We start from the raw sequence: 21471 nt of genomic DNA on the forward strand, positions 1-21471 counted from the left end.
ATTTATTACATACATGATTGTGTTTGGGTTTTAGTCATGTAAAGAACACCACCCATCACCAGTGCAACATTCCCATCACCAATGTCCCAAATCTCCCTCCTCTCCACCCAACCCCCGCCTGTACTCTAGACAGGCTTTCTATTTCCCTCGTACATTCTCATTAGTACAATAGTTCGAAACTTAGTTATTTCTCTAACTAAACTCATTCCTGTTTGTGGTGAGCTTTATGAGGTGAGCTGTAACTTCCAGCTCTTTTCTCTTTTGTGTCTGAAAGTTATTATTGCAAGAATGTCTTTCATTTTTCTTAAAACCCATAGATGAGTGAGACCATTCTGCGTCTTTCTCTCTGACTTATTTCACTCAGCATAATAGATTCCATGTACATCCATGTATAGGAAAAGAAAGCCTCTTCAACAAGTGGTGTTGGCACAACTGGCTAGCCACTTGCAAAAAATTGAACTAGACCCCCAGCTAACATCATGTACGAAGGTTAAATCCAAATGGATGAAAGACCTCGATATCAGACTCGAAACCATAAGATATATAGAACAACACGTAGGTAAAACACTCCAAGACATTGAGACTAAAGGCATCTTCAAAGAGGAAACTGCACTCTCCAAGCAAGTGAAAGCAGAGATTAACAGATAGGAATATATTAAACTGAGAAGCTTCTGCACCTCAAAAGAAATAGCGCCCAGGATACAAGAGCCCCCCCCACCCACTGAGTGGGAGAAACTATTCACCCAATACCTATCAGACAAGGGGCTAATCTCCAAAATATACAAGGCACTGATAGAAATTTACAAGAAAAAAACATCTAATCCCATCAAAAAATGGGGAGAAGAAATGGACAGACTCTTTGACAAAGAAGAAATCCATTCATGCTTTCATTCTTTCTTTGATGAATATTTATTAATTTTTGCTATACTTGGCATTATAGATACAGTCAAATACAGGATTACAGTACTCAAAAAAGTCATAGAACATTTCAACTCATCTGCAAGTTTTTTAATTTTTCATTTATAGCTAAAGAACCATGATTTAGGACAGGGGTGGCGAACACGCGGCTCTTCCGGCCAAAATGAATGTGGCTCTTTGCCTCTTATCATAATTTTTGTATACTGTGGCTCTTTGCCAAGTTTGAATTTTGTTCTGCTGCTTCTGAGGAGGGACCTCTGAGGAGAGATCTCCGAGCGCGGAGTCCCGTCTCCCATCCCTCGGAAACAACTGCACAGGCCTGCGAGCAGGGGGACCCGTGGGTCACGGGTTGGGTCACATCTGGCCGTTAGTTCTTGGTGTGGAGGACACAGCACACTCTCACCATCGCTGCAGGATTTTGACCCTCACTCAAAATGGCAAAATACAATATGTGTTTAATATATTATTGTTAAAATTAGATGCTTTTGTGTGAGTGTTTGTCTGTTTTGTCAGGTCACTGCGTGGTGTTGCTCTCTGACTCTCACAGTTTAAAATTTTGGCTCTTTGTGTCAAACTTGTTCGCCACCCCTGATTTAGGACATTATCAATAGTTGAGTTTTAGACATACAATATCTCAACACCAATCCCACCACTACTGTCAGTTCCTATCACTAATAGTCCCATTCTCCTTCATTCTCTGCAATTATTTTTTTTTTTTTGAGGGGAAAGGGTGTCACACACAGCAGTGCTCAAAAGTTACTTCTGGCTCTGCACTCAGAAGTCACTCCTGGTAGGCATGGGGGACCATATGGGATGCCGGGATTCGAATCACCGTTGGTCCTGTGTTGGCCGTTTGCAAGGCAAACGCCTTATCACTGTGCTATTGCTGTGGCCCATTTTCCCTGTAATTCTTTTCCAACAAAATAATACTTTACCAAATCTTCATAGCTACTCACCTTCATTTTTGCCTCATCAACGCCTTCCCGAAAGGCTGTGGGGGTGGATATGTTGTGCAAGAGCTCCACAATGACAGCAATATTTCCTGGCATCCGTGGAGAATGCAGAATGTTCCTAATGACACAGGATAAATCCTTTGGACACCTCCGCATTAACATCTCACTAATGGTCTCTTGCTTTGCAGAATATTCATACACTTCAGAATTGTGTTTAAGTGGCTGAACAAAATTAATTGCTGTGTCCTAAGAAATGACAAAAAGAAGTTTTCATTCTGTAATTTTTGTTTTAAATAAAAGAGTACACTTGCTAAAATTGAGTACAGCTCAATTCCACAATTGAGTATTGCATCTTTTCTTTTTTTTTAATAATGATTTTTATTTTTATTAAAGTGGATTATATATCTTTCACAGTAATATTTTAGGTACATGTTGACATGCATTTTGCTTTTCTATTCAATATTTCAAAGTCATATCTGCTATAGGTGTATGAACAAAAAAGTTCCAGCTTGCCAGTTATCTAACCCATCATTTTTTCTCTACATGTAGCCATTGACTTCCTTGGCATTGTACTTCAAACCTTTTATTGTGTATATATTGCATGAAAATTCTACAAGTATACAGAAATTTCATTTCATCTGTATAAAAAATTTAAACATATTTTAATATTCTATCCAGGGAAAGCATGATACTGGTGCATATTTTAAGATAAAATTCTGAGCTGCATTTGATAAAATCAACTGGAGCACCAAGATGAAAGAATAATTAAAAATAATGATAGATTCTGTCACTCATAAATTGCTGCTCTGGGTTAGTCCTATATTTCGAGTTGGGATGCCTCCAGGACTTGCTTTTTTGAAAATAGAGTTGTATCAAAATTCAGTCAACTCACTCATTTATGAATTGGTGTTTTTTATTTTTTTTTCATTTTAACAGCAGTGGTACCTAGTTATAACTAAGACCAAAAAGCCAAAATTATTTACCATCTGGCCTCCAGTTGAAAAATGATGATCTAAAGGACACACCTAGAATTGACATTATTGTTGGTTGAACACATTCTGTCAAGGGTTACAGACACTTGGATTTCTGCTCTATAATATCAAGCCCACCTCCAAGATCTACATGAGCCCCTTTCGCAGAACCTGTGCAGCAAAGAAGGAGCCATACCACTAGTGTTCTTATATCTGTTATATATCTTATATCTTATACATGTTTTCAGGGTTCTAAGTTAGCACTCTTGGCTTTCCTTTGCATGGAGGTTTGAGATGAAACATGATCTGGGAGGCAGATAGAATATCTTCAGTTTTGTGGTTGAAGCAAGATTGCAAGTTTAATTATTAAAACATATTATATATATGAAGCACTGGATTTTTTTAAAGTAACATAACACTGAAACTCATATAAGTTTGAATTGCACATCATAAAATGTTGAACGAAGTAAGAAAATGTGATTTCACTAATTTGGTATAGAGGAATCAAATGTATGACCTCAATAAAGTAAAACTAATCATTTAGTCTGAAACTTTGTCTGGATCCCTCAAATGTGGAGTGGACAGAGAGTAACACATCCTGGAGCTGGAATATTTAAAGTTCAGTCACACTCTTTATGTATAGCATCTCTGGAGTCCTAGGAATAAAAATGTTCCAGAACCATAAAATTGAAATATACAAATTTCAATAAAAGAGCCAGAAGTTGAAAAACAAAGAGTCCAGTCAAAGAGGACTTGAATGTTAGAAAGGCAAAGTTCCTAGTAGAAAAATGGAGGACAGGAAGTAAAAGAATAAAATAACATTGACTTTATTTATTTCATTAAAAGTCGACTTACCTTTAATAATTTAAGTAGGTGGGAGATAATTCCTTGAGAATAGCATATTTCTCATGATTTAATGAGAACAGAAATTAGGGACCCAGAGAGATAGTACAGCAGATAAGGCTTAGCCAACCCAGAATAGATTCCAAGCACCCTCAAGTACTTCAAGAAGTGATCCATGAGCACAGAACCAGAAGAAAGTCCTGAAATACCAAATATTCCCTCCTCCCAAAATATAATTTAGAGTCTTCAAAAATGAAGACTCCAATTCATCCAGTAAAGTGTCGTACCTCAATTTTAGTTCCCTAAAAATTGGGGAGCACACCCAAAAATGCTCAAAGAGAACTAGTTTGTAATTCAATAATTACATGCATTGGTGCCCGAGGAACCATATAGGAGATTGGCCTCATGCAAGGCAAACAACCAACCTGCTCTCTGTCACTCACTCAATCACTATTATTCATTCTTCTATCACCCCTATCTTAAATTTTTTTCAGGATGGTCACAGCAGGACACATTCAATATTGAAAAGAATTAAAGAGATAAGAATAAAGAGAGGAGGAATTGCCATGATAACTATAGACAGCAAGTCAAGCTCTCACCCAAATGTTTGAATTCTCTTATTTTATGAAAGATGTGGAAGAAAAAGACCATGAATTATAGGTGCCCAGAATTAAGAAATGTCATTGTGGAGCACTGAGCATTTGGATATTGTTCAAGGGTTAAGGCACAGGCCTTGTATGTGGCCAAACCTGTTCAATCTCAGGCACCACATAGTCCTCAGAACACTGCTTCTCAATTGGTCTCATAGATCCCTGAGCACAGGTTGACCAACTAATCCAGTACTGCAGGAAATAGATCTCAGGTGCCCTCTCATTAAACAGCTAGCCTAATGCCCAGATCACCAGGAGGGCCCCCTAAATATCTTAAGCACCTTTGGGGAGTTCCACCCTAAAACATAATGTGTCATTCTTGTCTGACTGGCATAGAGAAAAAATGTTTATCACCACCAGGTATCAGATAAATTCAAATGCAAAAAATGCAAATGAAATTGCAAAGCAAGACCTCACACCACTACATAGCCTACTTTAAAGCAGAAACAAACAAGTGTCTGGTGCATAAGGAGCAAAAAGAATCCTTGTTTCCTGTCCTAGGAATTCATTTGCCTTATCTGAAAAACTATGAAAATATCTCCAAAACTTAAAAATAGAAGTCCCACATGATCTAGCAATTCCACTCCTAGATTCTCTTCCAAAACTACAAAAAATATTTATTCCAAAAGACACATGTACATTACACTCATTGTACTACTAGTTACAACAATCAAAATCTACAAACAACCCAGTGCCCAATACAGAGGAATGGTTAAAGAAACTATCATATAAAAATTAAAATGAAAGAAACTGTGGTGTATAGATACACAATGAAATATTTGTTTATAAGCAAAATGTTGCATTTTTATACAAAATGAATGGAACCAGGGAGTGTCATGCTAAGTGAAATAAATTAGAAGAGTGACAGATGCCAGATGATTCCACTCAAGCATGAGATGTAAAGAAACAAAGCAAGAGAAACGACAATATTCAAGGAAAATTAACTGTTAGACTATGACCTCAGAGCTGAGGGTACTGAGGGTAAGGAACAGATAGAATCCTATGAATAAGTGATGGAGGGTTATTGAACTTTGGTAGTTGGTAGGATACAAAAACAATGTATCCCTAAAACTAATTTTTATAGTTTAGGGACCATGGTTACCATAGTGTTAATGTTTATGATATTAATATATTCACTCACCTCACCACCGCTATAGTGCCCAAGACCTGCCATCACTGTCCAAATACTACTTCCAGTTTCACCATCTCCTGCCAACTCATTTTTCTCCTTATTTGGTACACTCAATTCTATAATTGGGCTACCAATTATATTATTATACCAATTATGTTATTGGGCTACCAATCCATAAAACTTTATGGATATTTGCACTTGTAATTCATGCTACTTCAATTGTTTCAAATAAGACTAATAAAAAAGAAGCTATATTTTTGAGTAGAGAGGATAGAAGGGACTTATTTAGTTGTACACAAACCACAACTCAACCTGTCTCTGTTTTCCACTTACTCTCTTACAGAGAGCTAAAATACATAATATTTATGTGAGGTCACACTTTACCTGTGAAAGAAAGGATTTTTACCTGAAAAATACTGAAGGCATTTAGAGTCCGGCAGGTGTCAGTGGTCTTGTGCCATTGCTTTTGCCTGCATGAAAATCCCATATTTCCTTGAATGTCAGGAGGGCAAGGCTGACTGCAGTGTGAACTGTCCACACAGACACCATCACATATAGCTGAGGAAAGAAACAATGACATTAGCTTTTATGGGTGACGTTTGGTCTCTGAGCTGCACAAGTCAATCTACCAGAGGCCACAAGGTGAAGATTTCTCAGTCAAGTAGACATTAGAAGTCTATCTGAGGTGGAAAATTATTGAGATATATTAATGGTTGTCATAGATTTTTTCCCACAATATCCTAGAAATTCCAGTTAAAACTTACTATTAAAAATATAAAATAGATTAAAGTGGGAAGCCAGAGAGACTATTCAGGGATTATGACATCTCCCTTGCATGTGGCCAACCCCTGTTAAATCCCAAGCATTACATATGAGTCTTGCCAGGCATTATCCCTGAATTCAGAGCCAGATTAAGTCCTGAGCACAGCCAGGAGTAGTCCAAAAGTCAAAAGAAATGAAAAGTAAGTCTGTGCTAATTGAAAGATGGAAAAGCCCATAATTCAGTCCCTAAACTGATTGCAGTTTAGACTGTACAGGAATGTACCATTTACTCCTCAGACAGCAGCATCTCAGAATACAGATTGAAATCCCCACAGCTGGTGTTCTCCAGCCAACTCCCTGCTCAGAAATTTATAATGACCTTTACAAACTTATCTGCAGGTTTTCATAGACCTGGTCTAGTGACTGAATCAGAGTGAGTTAGCATAAATCTAAAGGATTTATGGCAAAGAATTCTCAGAGTGTGCTGGAGAAAAGGGGTCAAAGATCCAATTTCATAGAAGAAAAATAAAGAGTCAAGTATAAGTCATTAAGGAGAGCCATCTGCCTGGCCGTTAGGCAGGGCTGAGAATGACTGTAAAACAGATTAACAGCACAACTTCCTTTTATCAGCAACTGCTGTCAACATACCAGATGGCCTAGAAGATCCCATCTCCTTGTTTCTTCTGGCAGCCTGGGAAGGGAAAAATCAAAATTTATGTCTACACCCATGTACCAGTGCAAAGACTCACTTTAGTCACAGACCACCAACCACAATAACCACATTCTTTCAGTAGGAAGATTCCCCAAGGTTTCATTTCCCTCCAGTCTGAACTGCTTTCCCTTCCTCTGACCTTCACCTGGATCCTTGTTCCATTACAGGAACAATAATCCGCTTCCTCCCTAGGAAGTGGACCAGGAGGGGGTGACTGGGAGGTTGATGAAATTTAAGCTGTAGGGTTCTTTACTTATATGGGCCTTTTTTGAAGCCCTTGGAAATGATCTAACAACATGTTCATGTAATCAAGATTTTATTGAGATTTCAAAAGCAAAATCACTTAACGACCATACTCTCCCACCTTCACACGCTCTCTGACTCTGGCTAACACTTCCGAACCATCTGATTACTAGAATCTTGACAAGTAGAAGTTGAACTGAGAGAGCATAAAAACCGGCTAACCTTTGCAAAAGCTGGCTCCCTGTGTGTGACACCAGGCGGGGAAAATCCGCCAAAGTACACCGGCCCAGTGGGGCTCAGCTGTGAAAGACTGTGAGTGTGACCTGTCTATGTCTGTCTACTGTCCTCTTGCGTGAAACTCTTGCGAGTGGGGCAAAAAGAGCCTCCAGAAACCTCGCTCGCCCAGACGCCATTTTCAGGGAGGGACTTCAGAGCATAAAAACCGGCTAACCTTTGCAAAAGCTGGCTCCCTGTGTGTGACACCAGGCGGGGAAAATCCGCCAAAGTACACCGGCCCAGTGGGGCTCAGCTGTGAAAGACTGTGAGTGTGACCTGTCTATGTCTGTCTACTGTCCTCTTGCGTGAAACTCTTGCGAGTGGGGCAAAAAGAGGCTCAGAGGAGCACGGCCGCTCCGCTTCGCTACGCGGCCGTGCACTCTTTCTAAGGAAAGAACTCCATTGCAACAAGAAGGAAAAATCACACTAAGAACGGCACTATATCACAGAAGCAAACATTTCTCTCTGGACTGTCTTCTCTGTTGCATGCTCGGGCCTAAGATTTGACCCAGTGTGAGGCTTCATCCACGGAGGACTCCCCTCACTTAGAGGCAAGTCAGCCCATCCAGAAAGGGAGGAGCCAGAGGAGTGTGCTGCCTACATCATATAGACAATGAATACCACCACAACACGTAGAAAAACCCACAATACAAGTGTGACAATGGGGAAACAATGCAGGCCAGCATCAGACATAGAGAATGAAGATGACAATTCTGAGGACCAGATAATGACTGAACAACTAATCAACCTCTCAGATAAGGACTTTAGACTAGCAATATGGAAGGTGCTCAACAGACTCCAAGAAACCATGGATCGAGTTGAACAGAACACTAATAAGAACCAAGAAAATATGAAGGCAGAAATGACAAAACTCCAAACTGAAATAACATGTCAACTAACAGGACTGAAAAAGTCAGTAAACGAAGTGAATGACAAAATGGATAAGCTCTGGGACAGGGTATCAGAAGCTGAGAATAGACTTGGTGCTGTGGAAGATGAGATACATAACAATTCCATACAGCAGGAGAGATTGGACAAAAAACTTAAAGCAAATGAGCAGACAATGGAAAAATTAGTCAAAGAATGGGAACAGACGAAAATAGAAGTCTATGATAAGATCAACAGAAGCAACTTAAGAATCATTGGAGTCCCAGAGACCCAGGAAGAAAATTTCCAGGAAGAATCAATGGTCAAGAACATCATTAAAGAGAAACTTCCAGAGCTAAAGAATATATGTGATCAAATCCTGCATGCCCGAAGAATACCAACCAAAAGAGACCCCAGAAAAACCACCCCAAGACACATCCTAGTCACAATGACAAATCCCACAGATAGAGACAGAATTCTGAAAACAGCAAGATCAAAAGGGGAAATCATGTTCAAGCAAGCTTCCCTGAGATTTACAGCAGACCTGTCACCAGAAACGCTCAATGCCAGAAAGCAGTGGTGGGATATTGTGACAAGACTGAATGAAATGAATGCTTCACCCAGAATACTATACCCAGCAAAACTCACTTTCCGGTTTGATGGAAGAATACATGGTTTCACAGACAAAAAACAGCTCAGAAACTTCACAGACACAAAACCAGTCTTAAGAGAAAAACTGAAAGACCTAATCTAAGACAAGACTACCCAAAAGACACACCAAATTTTGAAATAAAGATGGCGTTAAATCCCAGGACAATTCTTTCTCTCAACGTCAATGGACTAAATGCACCAGTTAAGAGACACAGAGTGGCTAAATGGATTAAAAAACTCAATCCAACCTTCTGCTGCCTACAAGAAACACACCTGAATAGTCAGAACAAACATAGACTCAAAATAAAAGGCTGGAGAAAAGTTATCCAAGCAAACAACACCCATAAAAAAGCTGGAGTGGCCATACTAATATCAGATAATGCAAACTTTATACTCAGGAAGGTTGTAAGGGACAAAGACGGACATTTTATATTAATCAAGGGGTACGTAGAGCAGGAAGAATTCACTCTCCTAAACATATATGCACCGAATGAGGGGCCAGCAAAATATTTAATACAACTGTTGACAAATCTGAAAAATAATATCAACAACAACACAATAATTGTGGGGGACCTTAACACGGCTTTGTCAACACTGGACAGGTCAACCAGACTGAAACCCAACAAGAATATACTAGACCTGAGGAGAGAAATGGAAGAAAGAGGCCTAGTGGATATATATAGGACACTCCATCCCCAGAAACCTGGATACACATTCTTCTCCAATGTACATGGGACATTCTCCAGGATAGACTACATGCTGGCACATAAAACATACCTCCATAAGATCAAGAGGATAGAAATTTTGCAGACTACCTTCGCTGACCACAAGGCTCTGAAATTATTTGTGAACTCCAAAGGGACTCAGAAGAAACACTTTAACACCTGGAAGTTAAACAGCCTCATGCTCAATAACCAGTGGGTCCGAGATGAAATCAAGGAGGAAATAAAAAGGTTCCTGGAAACAAATGACAATAAAGACACAAACTCTCAGAACTTATGGGACACAGCAAAAGCAGTACTGAGAGGAAAATTTATAGCTTTGCAAGCACACATCAGGAAGGAAGAAGGAGCTTACCTGAGTAGCTTAATGACACAGCTAATAGAACTAGAAAATGCTCAACAAAAGGACCCAAGAATAGGAAGACAGAAGGAAATAACAAAGTTGAGAGCAGAAATCAATGAAGTGGAAACTCAAAAAACAATCCGAAAGATCAACGAAAGCAGAAGTTGGTTCTTTGAAAAAATAAACAAGATTGATAGACCACTGGCAAACCTAACAAAGAAAGAGAGAGAGAGAAACTTGATAACTCGTATCAGGAATGAAAAAGGAGAGATCACTACTGATATGACAGAGATTCAAAGGGTAATCAGAAACTATTTTGAAAAACTCTACGCCACTAAAAATGAGAACCTGGAAGAAATGGATAAATTCTTGGACTCTTATAATCTCCCACGGTTGAAGGAAGAGGATGTAGCATATCTAAACACCCCCATCACCATTGATGAAATTAAAACAGTAATCAAATGTCTGCCGAAAAACAAAAGCCCAGGTCCAGATGGATTCACTAATGAATTCTATCAAACTTTCCAAGAGGAACTACTGCCAATCTTGGCAAGACTCTTTCATGAAATTGAACAAACAGAAACACTTCCAAATAGCTTTTATGAAGCCAACATCACCTTGATACCTAAACCAGACAGAGACGCTACCAAAAAAGAAAATTACAGACCAATATCACTGATGAATGCAGATGCAAAGATCCTCAACAAAATCCTGGCAAATAGGATTCAATGCCTCGTTAAGAAGATCATCCACTACGATCAAGTAGGTTTCATCCCAGGAATGCAAGGCTGGTTTAACATCCGTAAATCTATCAACATAATACACAACATCAATAACAAGAAAAATAAAAACCACATGATCATATCAATAGATGCAGAGAAAGCATTTGATAAGGTCCAACACCCATTCTTGATCAAAACTCTCAGCAAGATGGGAATGGAGGGAACCTTTCTCAATATAGTGAAGGCCATCTACCACAAGCCAGTGGCAAATATTATCCTCAATGGAGAAAAACTGAAAGCCTTCCCTCTAAATTCTGGCACAAGACAAGGCTGTCCTCTCTCACCACTCCTATTCAACATAGCACTGGAAGTACTTGCTATAGCGATTAGGCAAGAAAAGGATATCAAGGGAATCCAGATAGGAAAGGAAGAAGTCAAGCTCTCACTGTTTGCAGATGACATGATACTCTACTTAGAAAACCCTAAAGACTCTATCAAAAAGCTTCTAGAAATAATAGACTCATATAGCAAGGTGGCAGGCTACAAAATTAACACACAAAAATCAATGGCCTTTCTATATACCAATAGTAATAAGGATGAAATGGACATTAAGAAAACAACCCCATTCACAATAGTGCCACACAAACTCAAATATCTTGGAATCAACTTGACTAAATATGTGAAGGACCTATACAAAGAAAACTATAAAACTCTGCTCCAAGAAATAAGAGAGGACACACGGAAATGGAAACACATACCCTGCTCATGGATTGGCAGGATTAACATCATCAAAATGTCAATACTCCCCAAGGCATTATACAGATTTAATGCCATCCCTCTAAAGATACCCATGACATTCTTCAAAGAAGTGGATCAGACACTCTTGAAATTCATTTGGAACAATAAACACCCTCGAATAGCTAAAGCAATCATTGGGAAAAAGAATATGGGAGGAATTACTTTTCCCAACTTTAAACTGTACTACAAAGCAACAGTTATCAAAACAGCATGGTATTGGAATAAGGATAGGTCCTCAGATCAGTGGAATAGGCTTGAATACTCAGAAAATGTTCCCCAGACATACAACCATCTAATTTTTGATAAAGGAGCAGGAAATCCTAAATGGAGCAGGGAAAGCCTCTTCAACAAGTGGTGTTGGCACAATTGGATAGCCACTTGCAAAAAATTAAACTTAGACCCCCAGCTAACATCATGTACAAAGGTAAAATCCAAATGGATTAAAGACCTCGATATCAGCCCCAAAACCATAAGATATATAGAACAGCACATAGGCAAAACACTACAGGACATTACAGGCATCTTCAAGGAGGAAACTGCACTCTCCAAGCAAGTGAAAGCAGAGATTAACAGATGGGAATATATTAAGCTGAGAAGCTTCTGCACCTCAAAGGAAATAGTGCCCAGGATACAAGAGCCACCCACTGAGTGGGAGAAACTATTCACCCAATACCCATCAGATAAGGGGCTAATCTCCAAAATATACAAGGCACTGACAGAACTTTACAAGAAAAAAACATCTAACCCCATCAAAAAATGGGGAGAAGAAATGAACAGACACTTTGACAAAGAAGAAATACGCATGGCCAAAAGACACATGAAAAAATGTTCCACATCACTAATCATCAGGGAGATGCAAATCAAAACAACGATGAGATACCACCTCACACCCCAGAGAATGGCACACATCACAAAGAATGAGAATAAACAGTGTTGGCGGGGATGTGGAGAGAAAGGAACTCTTATCCACTGCTGGTGGGAATGCTGTCTAGTTCAACCTTTATGGAAAGCGATATGGAGATTCCTCCAAAAACTGGAAATCGAGCTCCCATACGATCCAGCTATACCACTCCTAGGAATATACCCTAGGAACACAAAAATACAATACAAAAACCCCTTCCTTACACCTATATTCATTGCAGCTCTATTTACCATAGCAAGACTCTGGAAACAACCAAGATGCCCTTCAACAGACGAATGGCTAAAGAAACTGTGGTACATATACACAATGGAATATTATGCAGCTGTCAGGAGAGATGAAGTCATGAAATTTTCCTATACATGGATGTACATGGAATCTATTATGCTGAGTGAAATAAGTCAGAGAGAGAGAGAAAAACGCAGAATGGTCTCACTCATCTATGGGTTTTAAGAAAAATGAAAGACACCCTTGTAATAATAATTTTCAGACACAAAAGAGAAAAGAGCTGGAAGTTCCAGCTCACCTCAGGAAGCTCACCACAAAGAGTGATGAGTTTAGTTAGAGAAATAACTACATTTTGAACTGTCCTAATATTGAGAATGTATGAGGGAAATGTAGAGCCTGTTTAGGGTACAGGCGGGGGTTGGGTGGGGAGGAGGGAGATTTGGGACTTGGGTGATGGGAATGTTGCACTGGTGATGGGTGGTGTTCCTTTTATGACTGAAACCCAAACACAATCATGTATGTAATCAAGGTGTTTAAATAAAAAAAATTATGCATTAAAAAAATAAAAATAAAAAAATAAAAAATGAAAAAAAAAAAAAAAGAAGTTGAACTGAAAAACCTTTCACTGGGATTAAGTACCCTAGACTTACTTTGTTTCCAGTCATCTCCATGTTAGAATTGGGACATGACATCTCTAAGAACATCAATTTTAGGAATATAGGCAATTGTCATAGAAGAATATTCAAAGTGACTTGATACTTTGCAGTTCATAAACAAAAGAAACTTGCTGAATGTATTCCTGTTTCAAAACCCTCCTATAAAAAGAGGGAAAATGGAAGAAACTCTCTGCTTTCCCATCGAAAAAAGTCTAAATATTTTTGCAGAAAAATGTTATAAGTTTATTTACGATTAAATATTTTTAATGTTAGGGGCTGGCAGTGGCACAAGCGATAAGGCATCTGCCTTTCGCGTGCTAGCCTAGGACGGACCGAGGTTTGATCCCTGGCATCCCATATGGTCCCCCAAGCCAGGAGCTATTCTGAGCACATAGCTAGGAGTAACCCCTGAGCATCACCAGTTATGGCCCAAAAACAAACAAAAAATAATAATAATTTTAATGTTAGCTTTGGTTTGGTTAAGTTTTTGTTTTGAAGCCATACCTGGTAGTACTCATGGGACAATGAGTGTTAGGGTTCAAACCTGAAACTCTCACATACAATGAGTCCTTTGAACCATCTCCCCATCCACTAAGATGTTATTTACAAAAATTGTTGTATCACCAAAAATAGGGAAATGTTACAAATTTGCATAATTAATCAATTTTAAAATTATTTTTAAAATTTAACAAAGTAAAATAAAATGTTATTTACTTAATTTTATACTAAATAATCCTTAGTAGCTTTGGAATATAATACTCTTCAGCATTTCTAATTTTGCATTTCCATGTGATTCTTTTTTCATTCTCTTTAAATATTCACTTTCCCCTTAACTCGGTATTTGCAGTTTTATATTATTGTCATGTACAGGGTGTCACCCAAAGCCTATTCCTCTCTTTATGAGCACCTTTCTTCATCATCTATATCGGATCAGGCCTTCACTGAGATAAAATGTCACATCATGATAAAGGGGTGCCCTCTGGTAGTTGAACTCCTTGACTCAAACTCCAATATGTACCAGTTGGTGTATCTCTCTGAGTCTCCTTTTTCTCATCTGTACAGTCAAATAGGGGCAGTAGTACTACAATCATATGACATCTAAGAACATTTTTAAAAATAATATCTTTATTTAAGTACTATGATTACAAACATTTTTGTATTTGGGTTTCAATCATAAAAAGAATAACCCCCTTAACCACTGCAACCTTCCCATCACCAATGACCCCTATTTTCCTCTTCTCTGCCTGTCTTCAAGACAGGCATTCTATTTCTCTCACTCACTACCATTACTATGGTAGTTGTTGGTGTAGTTATTTCTTTATCTGCACTCACCACTCTTTGTGGCAAGATTCATATCACGCACTGGACCTTTCAAACCTTATTTCTGGTGATTATTACCATACTATCATTTATTTTTCTTAAAACCTATAGATGAGTGAAACTATTCTGTGTCAATTTCTTTCCCTCTGACTCATTTCACTCAGCATAATAGTTTCCATGTCCATCCATGTATAAGAACATTTCATGACTTCATTTTCCTGATGGCTGCATAGTATTCCATTGTTTATATGTACCACGGTTTCTTTAGTCACTCACTTGTTGACCTAAGAACATTTTTATAGGAAATAAAAAGGTTAATCTATGGAAAACACTTACAATGTTCTGGAACCTTGATTATCTTTGTGCTACTGAAGATTTAGTTCTCTTTGTTCTCTGAACACAGCCATTCTGAATGTTTATCACCTATAAAGTTCAAGTTTGTGTCTTCAAAGTCTTTTCTAATTCAGTTCTAAATGACATAGATTTTCTTCTCAGGCTCATGTAGGATTTATTATCCATATCCTTGTACAACTCATTAAATGCTTGGTATATACTCATCTTACATGTTACATTATAGTCAAAACTTTATGTGTGTGACACAGTTTGTCACAAAAATTATCTTGTATATTATATATTAAATGCTTAATTAAATTTTAAGTCCCTCAAGGACATATATTCTACTGTTGAGCTATCTCTTCAGCCCCAAGGAGTTTCTTTTAAGTATGAGCTCATTCATTCCAATACCACTCTTCTTTCCATCAAGCCAGCCCATGCCCACATGAAAAAGGCAGAAAAAGGATGTACCAGTGTGGATACATCAGCATCTCAAGATACCCTCACTTTTTGTTGGAATCACGTAAAAGTAAACAAGCCTTAGTCCATTCAAGAGACTCCAGTGAGATTTAGGACATTGGTGGTGGTGGTAATTTTGTACCAATGAAGGGGGGTGTTCTTTACATGACTGAAACCCAACAACAATCATATTTGTAATCAAGGTGTTTAAATAAAGATATTAATATAGAAAAAAGAGAATCCAGTGAAATGTCTGTAAACAAGATAAAAATGAGCAGATAAAGCTATTCTGTCTATAAGAAACCTAGAAATGCTGCCTTTCCACATGGTGGATCCCATTTACTTCTTTCCTTCTAATTGGTCAAAGTTCATTCACATATGACTTATTCTGGATATTTTCTTTCAGGATAGGGGACAGGGTGTGGTGGTATCTACTAAGGACCTCTTTAGATACAGTCTAGGTTCCACATTCTAACTTTGAAAAAGACACCTGCAAATCTGCAACCTGTGATTCCCACCTAGGAGTTAGCAGATCAGAAAATGGGGTAGTCATGGTAGAACAGCATCTAGCAGCTTGTAAATGAAGGAAAAAAAGATGGGGTACTCCTGGTCAGGTGATACCCAGAAACCAAAATCTCCCAGTCTTTGCCCATATTCCTAGTCAGCCTTGTGGTTAAATGTAAATGAGGAGATGGAGAGAAGAAATAATGCAGATGCCTCAAAAGAAAAAGATATTTTAAGTGGGTTCTAAAGTCTCCCATTAAGTAGACACCAGCTGATTGTCACTAAGGAAGTTCGATCATGGAGAAAATTTCCATCTAGGTTCAGACGGCCAGAGAACAACATCATCATTTTAGAGCCCTTAGAAAGAAGATCCAAATGAAATTCTTTCTGCTGTAATTCTCAGGAAGAAAGAAAATATTAAAATAGAAAGAACAAGAACCTAGTAGTCTGACCTTAGCTCTGTAACTAAGTATGTTTGTATGTAGCTAAGTAACCTCAATCGAGTCATTCCTCAATGTAAGCTTCAGTTTCCCTCTAAAATGAGAGCATGGGGACCGGAAAGATAGTGTGGAGGTAGAGTGTTTACCTAGAATGCAGACAGACAGTGGTTCTGAGCCTGCTGGAGGCGATATCTGAGCATAAAGCCAGTAATAGCCCCTGAGCGCTGCTGGGCATACCCAAAACCAATAAAATAAAAATAAAAAATAAATAAAATGAAAGGAGCATCACCAATATTTCAAAATCCATTTTACGTAATTGTGGTCAACAAATCTTATCTATCCAAGGAGACTAGTTTTATTTTTAATCAGTGTCATCCCCAGTAGTGCTAAAGAACCCAGGGTCTCTCTCAGCAGAGCTTGGTCTGGTGGAGTTTGAGGGTCACTTACTCCCCAGAAAAAGCATGAGATTTTGGGAAGCAACCTCAGAACATTGTACATGTCAAGCATGTGCTCTACTCTTTGAGTTATGTCTTTGCTTCTCAAGAAGCTTGATTCTCTCTCCATTCAATATTATACATATATAACAAAAAGAAAAACTACTATGTGTAAAAGGAAAAAGATTCTAGAGAGAGCAATTGGATACACTGTTTGACAAAGCTTATAAAAATTGTTCCCCACCCAGTTTATCCTTAACTCTTATTGCTTCTTTCCCATCCATCTGTCCATGGTATTCACTATCAAGTTTCTCAAAGTGCCATTTGGGTGGGACAATGCTTCATTGTGCCAGATCATTCCAAGGTCCTGCCCACAAAATGCCATTAATATCATCTACACAGTTTGACAGCTCTCACCACCTCCACCTTTTCAAGCACCCTAAAAAACAGCTCCACCCTGGTGAAGCACAAACACAGTATTTCACCATCAAGGGAAATGGGGAAAGAGTTTGTTGTCCTTAAATCTTTTGAGACTCCTTGCATCTCCAGAACTTATGGGGAAAAAATTACTGGAAAATTGCCAGAAACTGTAGGCTAAAATGGGTTTGGGGACTCAGTTATTTGTGATGTCTTTTGTGTGGACAATCTCCCTTCAATTTAGGTTGAATAACTGAGAACTGTCATGTTATGGGTTTGGTTTTCCACCGACTCTCCCTACCAATTTACCCTCCCACTTTCCCTTTTCATACCTGGCATAACGTCTTGCAGGATTCCGTGGGTAAAAGAAACACCAGACCACACAGCAAAAACATACGCGTCATCGTCTTCAGGACAGAATGCCTTTCGTGCTACTGCAAAAAATCAATGAAAAGCCACAATATCATCCATCTGAAGCCTTTCAAATGCCACTACACTGTTGACCCTGCAGATGCCAAAACTAGGTCCTGTCTCCCTGCTCCTGTTTCAGAGATAGCTGCCCTGGCCCCCACTGATTGTACCAAACGGCAGCAGGGATGAGCCCCAGCCAGCAAGGGGATCACCAGGTTTCACTGCATGACCTAGTGGCTCTTCCCTGTGCTTGTGCATGGAACCTCGAATAGGATAGGACTCCCTCTCAAGGGAACTGCCCATGGGGTGTGATTGAGAACAACAGCCTTGTGAGGTCAAAAGAAGGAATGACAGTTCATTGTCAGGGTAAGGCAAGGCTGAGAAACGTGGAAGTGGCTCTGGTGAAAGACAAGCTGGACTGACCATGTGCAAGATTAGTCTCAAAATATCTTTTGGTGAAATGTAAGCACCAGGTGTGATGTCTAAACCCTCATTCTCATAGAAGCTTATCATTGCATTTTTTTTTTTGCAAATAGATGGCAATTTTTTTGAAAAACCATCTAAGATGTGACCTGTTACTTTCTGTTATTTCTGCCAGAACTACAGTGGTTATATGGGACTTCAGACAGTGCTGAGACATAGAGGGCACATAAACTATTCAATAAAGGAAAGGAAGGAGTGGAGGAAATCAGGCAGAACCAAAGATTCACATAAGGACTGGTGTTCTGTACAGGGCTTCTCATACACTGAATTTTTTAATATTCAATTTTAATGATTTATATATAGTTTAATCTGTGTGAGACTATCTTTGAAAGATACTTGGCAGTTCTTTGTTTTCAGATCGAAGAATTTAGAAGACTGAATATTGTCAAGAGCAAGAATTTTTTCAGTGCTTGATCATTTATATTTTTTCATCTTATTTAGGCAAAAAGTTGTTTATCTTAGACATACATCATACTATAGCAAACAAAGCTATTATTTTAAGAAAGAAAAATGTATTTTTAAACCATGTTTTCTGCATTGAAATACTTGTTTCTCTGAAAATTTCTCTGAATCCACTGATATTCAGTGATTATTTGCAATATTTTGCTTTGCCTACTTCAGCTTGTTGACAATTTTCTGGAGATCTGGAATCATTTAAATAAAAGCATCACTTCATTGCTCATGACTTTTAAATGTTTGTAATACCAAGCCAAATGGAGACCCAAAATTTTAAACAATTTGCAGCCCTATTGACATTCTTTATTACAATCTACTAAATCATCAAAATGACTCACCAGAATCATCATCAGTACAGATACACTTTGGATAAAACCATCAAAATTGTAAAAAAAAAAATTAGGGTCATTGATGTATTTGCTAATTCAATTCTTATAAAATATGACCAGAAGTCCTGCTTATCTGAATTGCATTAACTTTAGCTTAGGTAAAGTGGTTGTAATAATATTAATTAAATTTAACTGAATCAAATTAACTTTTTTTTTGAAAAATAATTTTTTTTATTTTATTTTAATTATGACAACAAAGATGCAAAGAAAGAGGACAGGGTAAAGTTACAGTGGAAGCCCAATCACCCATAAACAGAGTTCTCGGTAGTCCCATCGATGATATCCCAGCCTTGAACTTTCAGCCAAAGAACATTAAGAAAAACAAAACTGAACCCATGTACAATACAATTACTTTGTCCCTCAAATCCCCAGTTGTAGTACATACTAATTCTTAGCAGCACACAATATAATCTAAAGACATTAGACTTATGTAACTCCTTAAACATTCAAGGCAAAGTACATTTCTCTAGTTCCATGCACATGCTTACTAGTGTAAGTTAACCTCAAAAGTTTTAGTGGGTTGTTTTTCTTAAGGATTGGAGTCAAGGGAACATAGTAAAAAACGGTATTAAAGTGGCATTTGTTTGCATAGGCCCACCAAAACATAAGGGACATGGAAAGACAAATTATGGTCTAAATACAAGGAGACCCTACCCCTGAAGTTTCCTGGCACAGGACTGACTCTAGGCTCCAGGCAAACTAGTTTGTCCAATTCAAGTCATCGTCTGTAGTGGCAATACACCTCCATTCCTCACATAGTCTCTGTTGTTGGTATCATGCTTCTGTATTAAAGATCCTGGAGTCTGCATATCCCATATTGCAGTCAGGATGGTGCAGAGCATTCTCTCGTTTCCCCCTCACACTTAAGGGGCACTAGAGAGAACCATGTCCTGTAGAGCAGGTCATTGTTGTTGTCAAGTCTTCTCAGTGTAAACGGAAGTCTCTTTTTAGGAAGTCGATCTCAGACCCTTGGTAGTGTCTTTCCTGGTAGAGGACTGCTTCCAGCTGTTGCTATATAAGACCTTGGATGTTTCGTAGATAGATTGCCTGGTTCTGGCGTGAATGGAGGATGCCCATTCTTCTGAGGCCTGTGCCAGGTCATTATATCAATGTTCAGGGTGTAAGGTACATTGTACTGAGATTTATTAGATAAGAACTTATCTGTATGTATGGTGTTTTCCCATTTTAATGTGTCTATGCAAACAAGGATCAATGCCATGAAGCGTTATTGGTGCATCTGGAAGCAATAGGAACAAGACCAGCAATTTCCATGACATAGTTCAATCATAGGCATCAAACTGAGGGACAGTTCCACCAACAATCCTTACTGAACAGCTTACAAAGAAAAGACAAGATAAAAAGTGGATAGAAACATCATGGTAGAAGAATATATAGAGAGTTATAGCAGTTAAAGAAAATACCCATAAAATATACAAAAGATATATGAGTTCAATATGTGTTCAATTTGTGTCCTTCTAAATAGTTCTAGGATTTGTTAGATCTACTGTATGTCTTAGGTCAGAGATTAGAACTGTGTGGATCTCAGGATTTTAAAGTTATTGACTCTGGCTTGGATATTTAGTCCTGTCCTTTCTAACCCTGACAGTGAACCAGAGACACTTTGTTCCCTCTCCATCCTCTCAAAGGTATTTGTCTTTGTCCTCCACTAATTTCTTTCCTTCTCCTTATCAGTTTATGAGTATATACACTAGACTAGAGTGTTCTTGACAGCCTCCATTTAAACCATTGCATTCTTCATGCAGTTATTCGAAATGCCACAAATAAGAGATATCATCTTGCATTTATCCTAAAGTATCGAAATTGTTGAACATTTCCTAAGATCCTAGGTCTACATTTTTGTAAAATATTGGGGACACAGCTTTGAGATGATATCTCTCCCACATTTTAGCAATAATGTTTCCAAGTACTTTTTAAAAAATAAATTATTTAACTGAGTCACAGTGAAATACACAGTTACAAAGTTGTTCATGACTGAGTTTCAATCGCAGTGTCCAACACCCATCCTTTAACAGTGCACATTTGCCACATAATGTCCCCAGTTTCCCTCCTGCCCTCCCCTCTGCCTTCCTGTCTGCCTCTGTGGAAAATCTCTCTCTCTACCTCTCTCTCTTCCATTTTTTTCCATTTGACACTGTGGTTTGCAATATTGTTACTGAAGGGGTGTCATGCATATTATCACTCTATCTTCTTTCAGCATCCAGAGTAATCGATTGATCATTGTCCAGGGTGATCATTACTATCATAGTCATAGTGTTTCCTTCTCTACCCTAACTGCATTTCCCCATTTTTTGTGGCACACTTCCTATCATGGACTGTTGTTCCTGGCCCTTGCATCTGTTGTCTCTGGATATTAATACCATGCTATTATTTTTTCTTCAGAGCTCTGGGTGAAGGATTATAAAATAAAATCCACAGGTTGTGAGATCATCCAGGGCACC

At 38.4% G+C, this 21471-nt stretch overlaps 1 protein-coding gene across 1 annotated transcript in view; it reads right to left on the minus strand.

Annotated features, from left to right (window-relative positions):
* The window catches only part of ADGRF2 (adhesion G protein-coupled receptor F2), a 36046-nt gene extending 18059 nt beyond the window's left edge, over positions 1-17987 (minus strand). The window contains exons 1-4 of the mRNA XM_049764731.1: positions 17855-17987; positions 17606-17707; positions 5874-6025; positions 1875-2117 (exon numbers count right to left, since the gene is read on the minus strand). Coding sequence (XP_049620688.1) covers positions 1875-2117; positions 5874-6025; positions 17606-17707; positions 17855-17987 — 630 coding nt within the window. The remainder of the gene's footprint in view (positions 1-1874; positions 2118-5873; positions 6026-17605; positions 17708-17854) is intronic.
* Between the last annotated feature and the right edge of the window lie 3484 nt (positions 17988-21471).

Source organism: Suncus etruscus, chromosome 18, assembly GCF_024139225.1.
Source record: "Suncus etruscus isolate mSunEtr1 chromosome 18, mSunEtr1.pri.cur, whole genome shotgun sequence".
Taxonomy (NCBI): Eukaryota; Metazoa; Chordata; class Mammalia; order Eulipotyphla; family Soricidae; genus Suncus; species Suncus etruscus.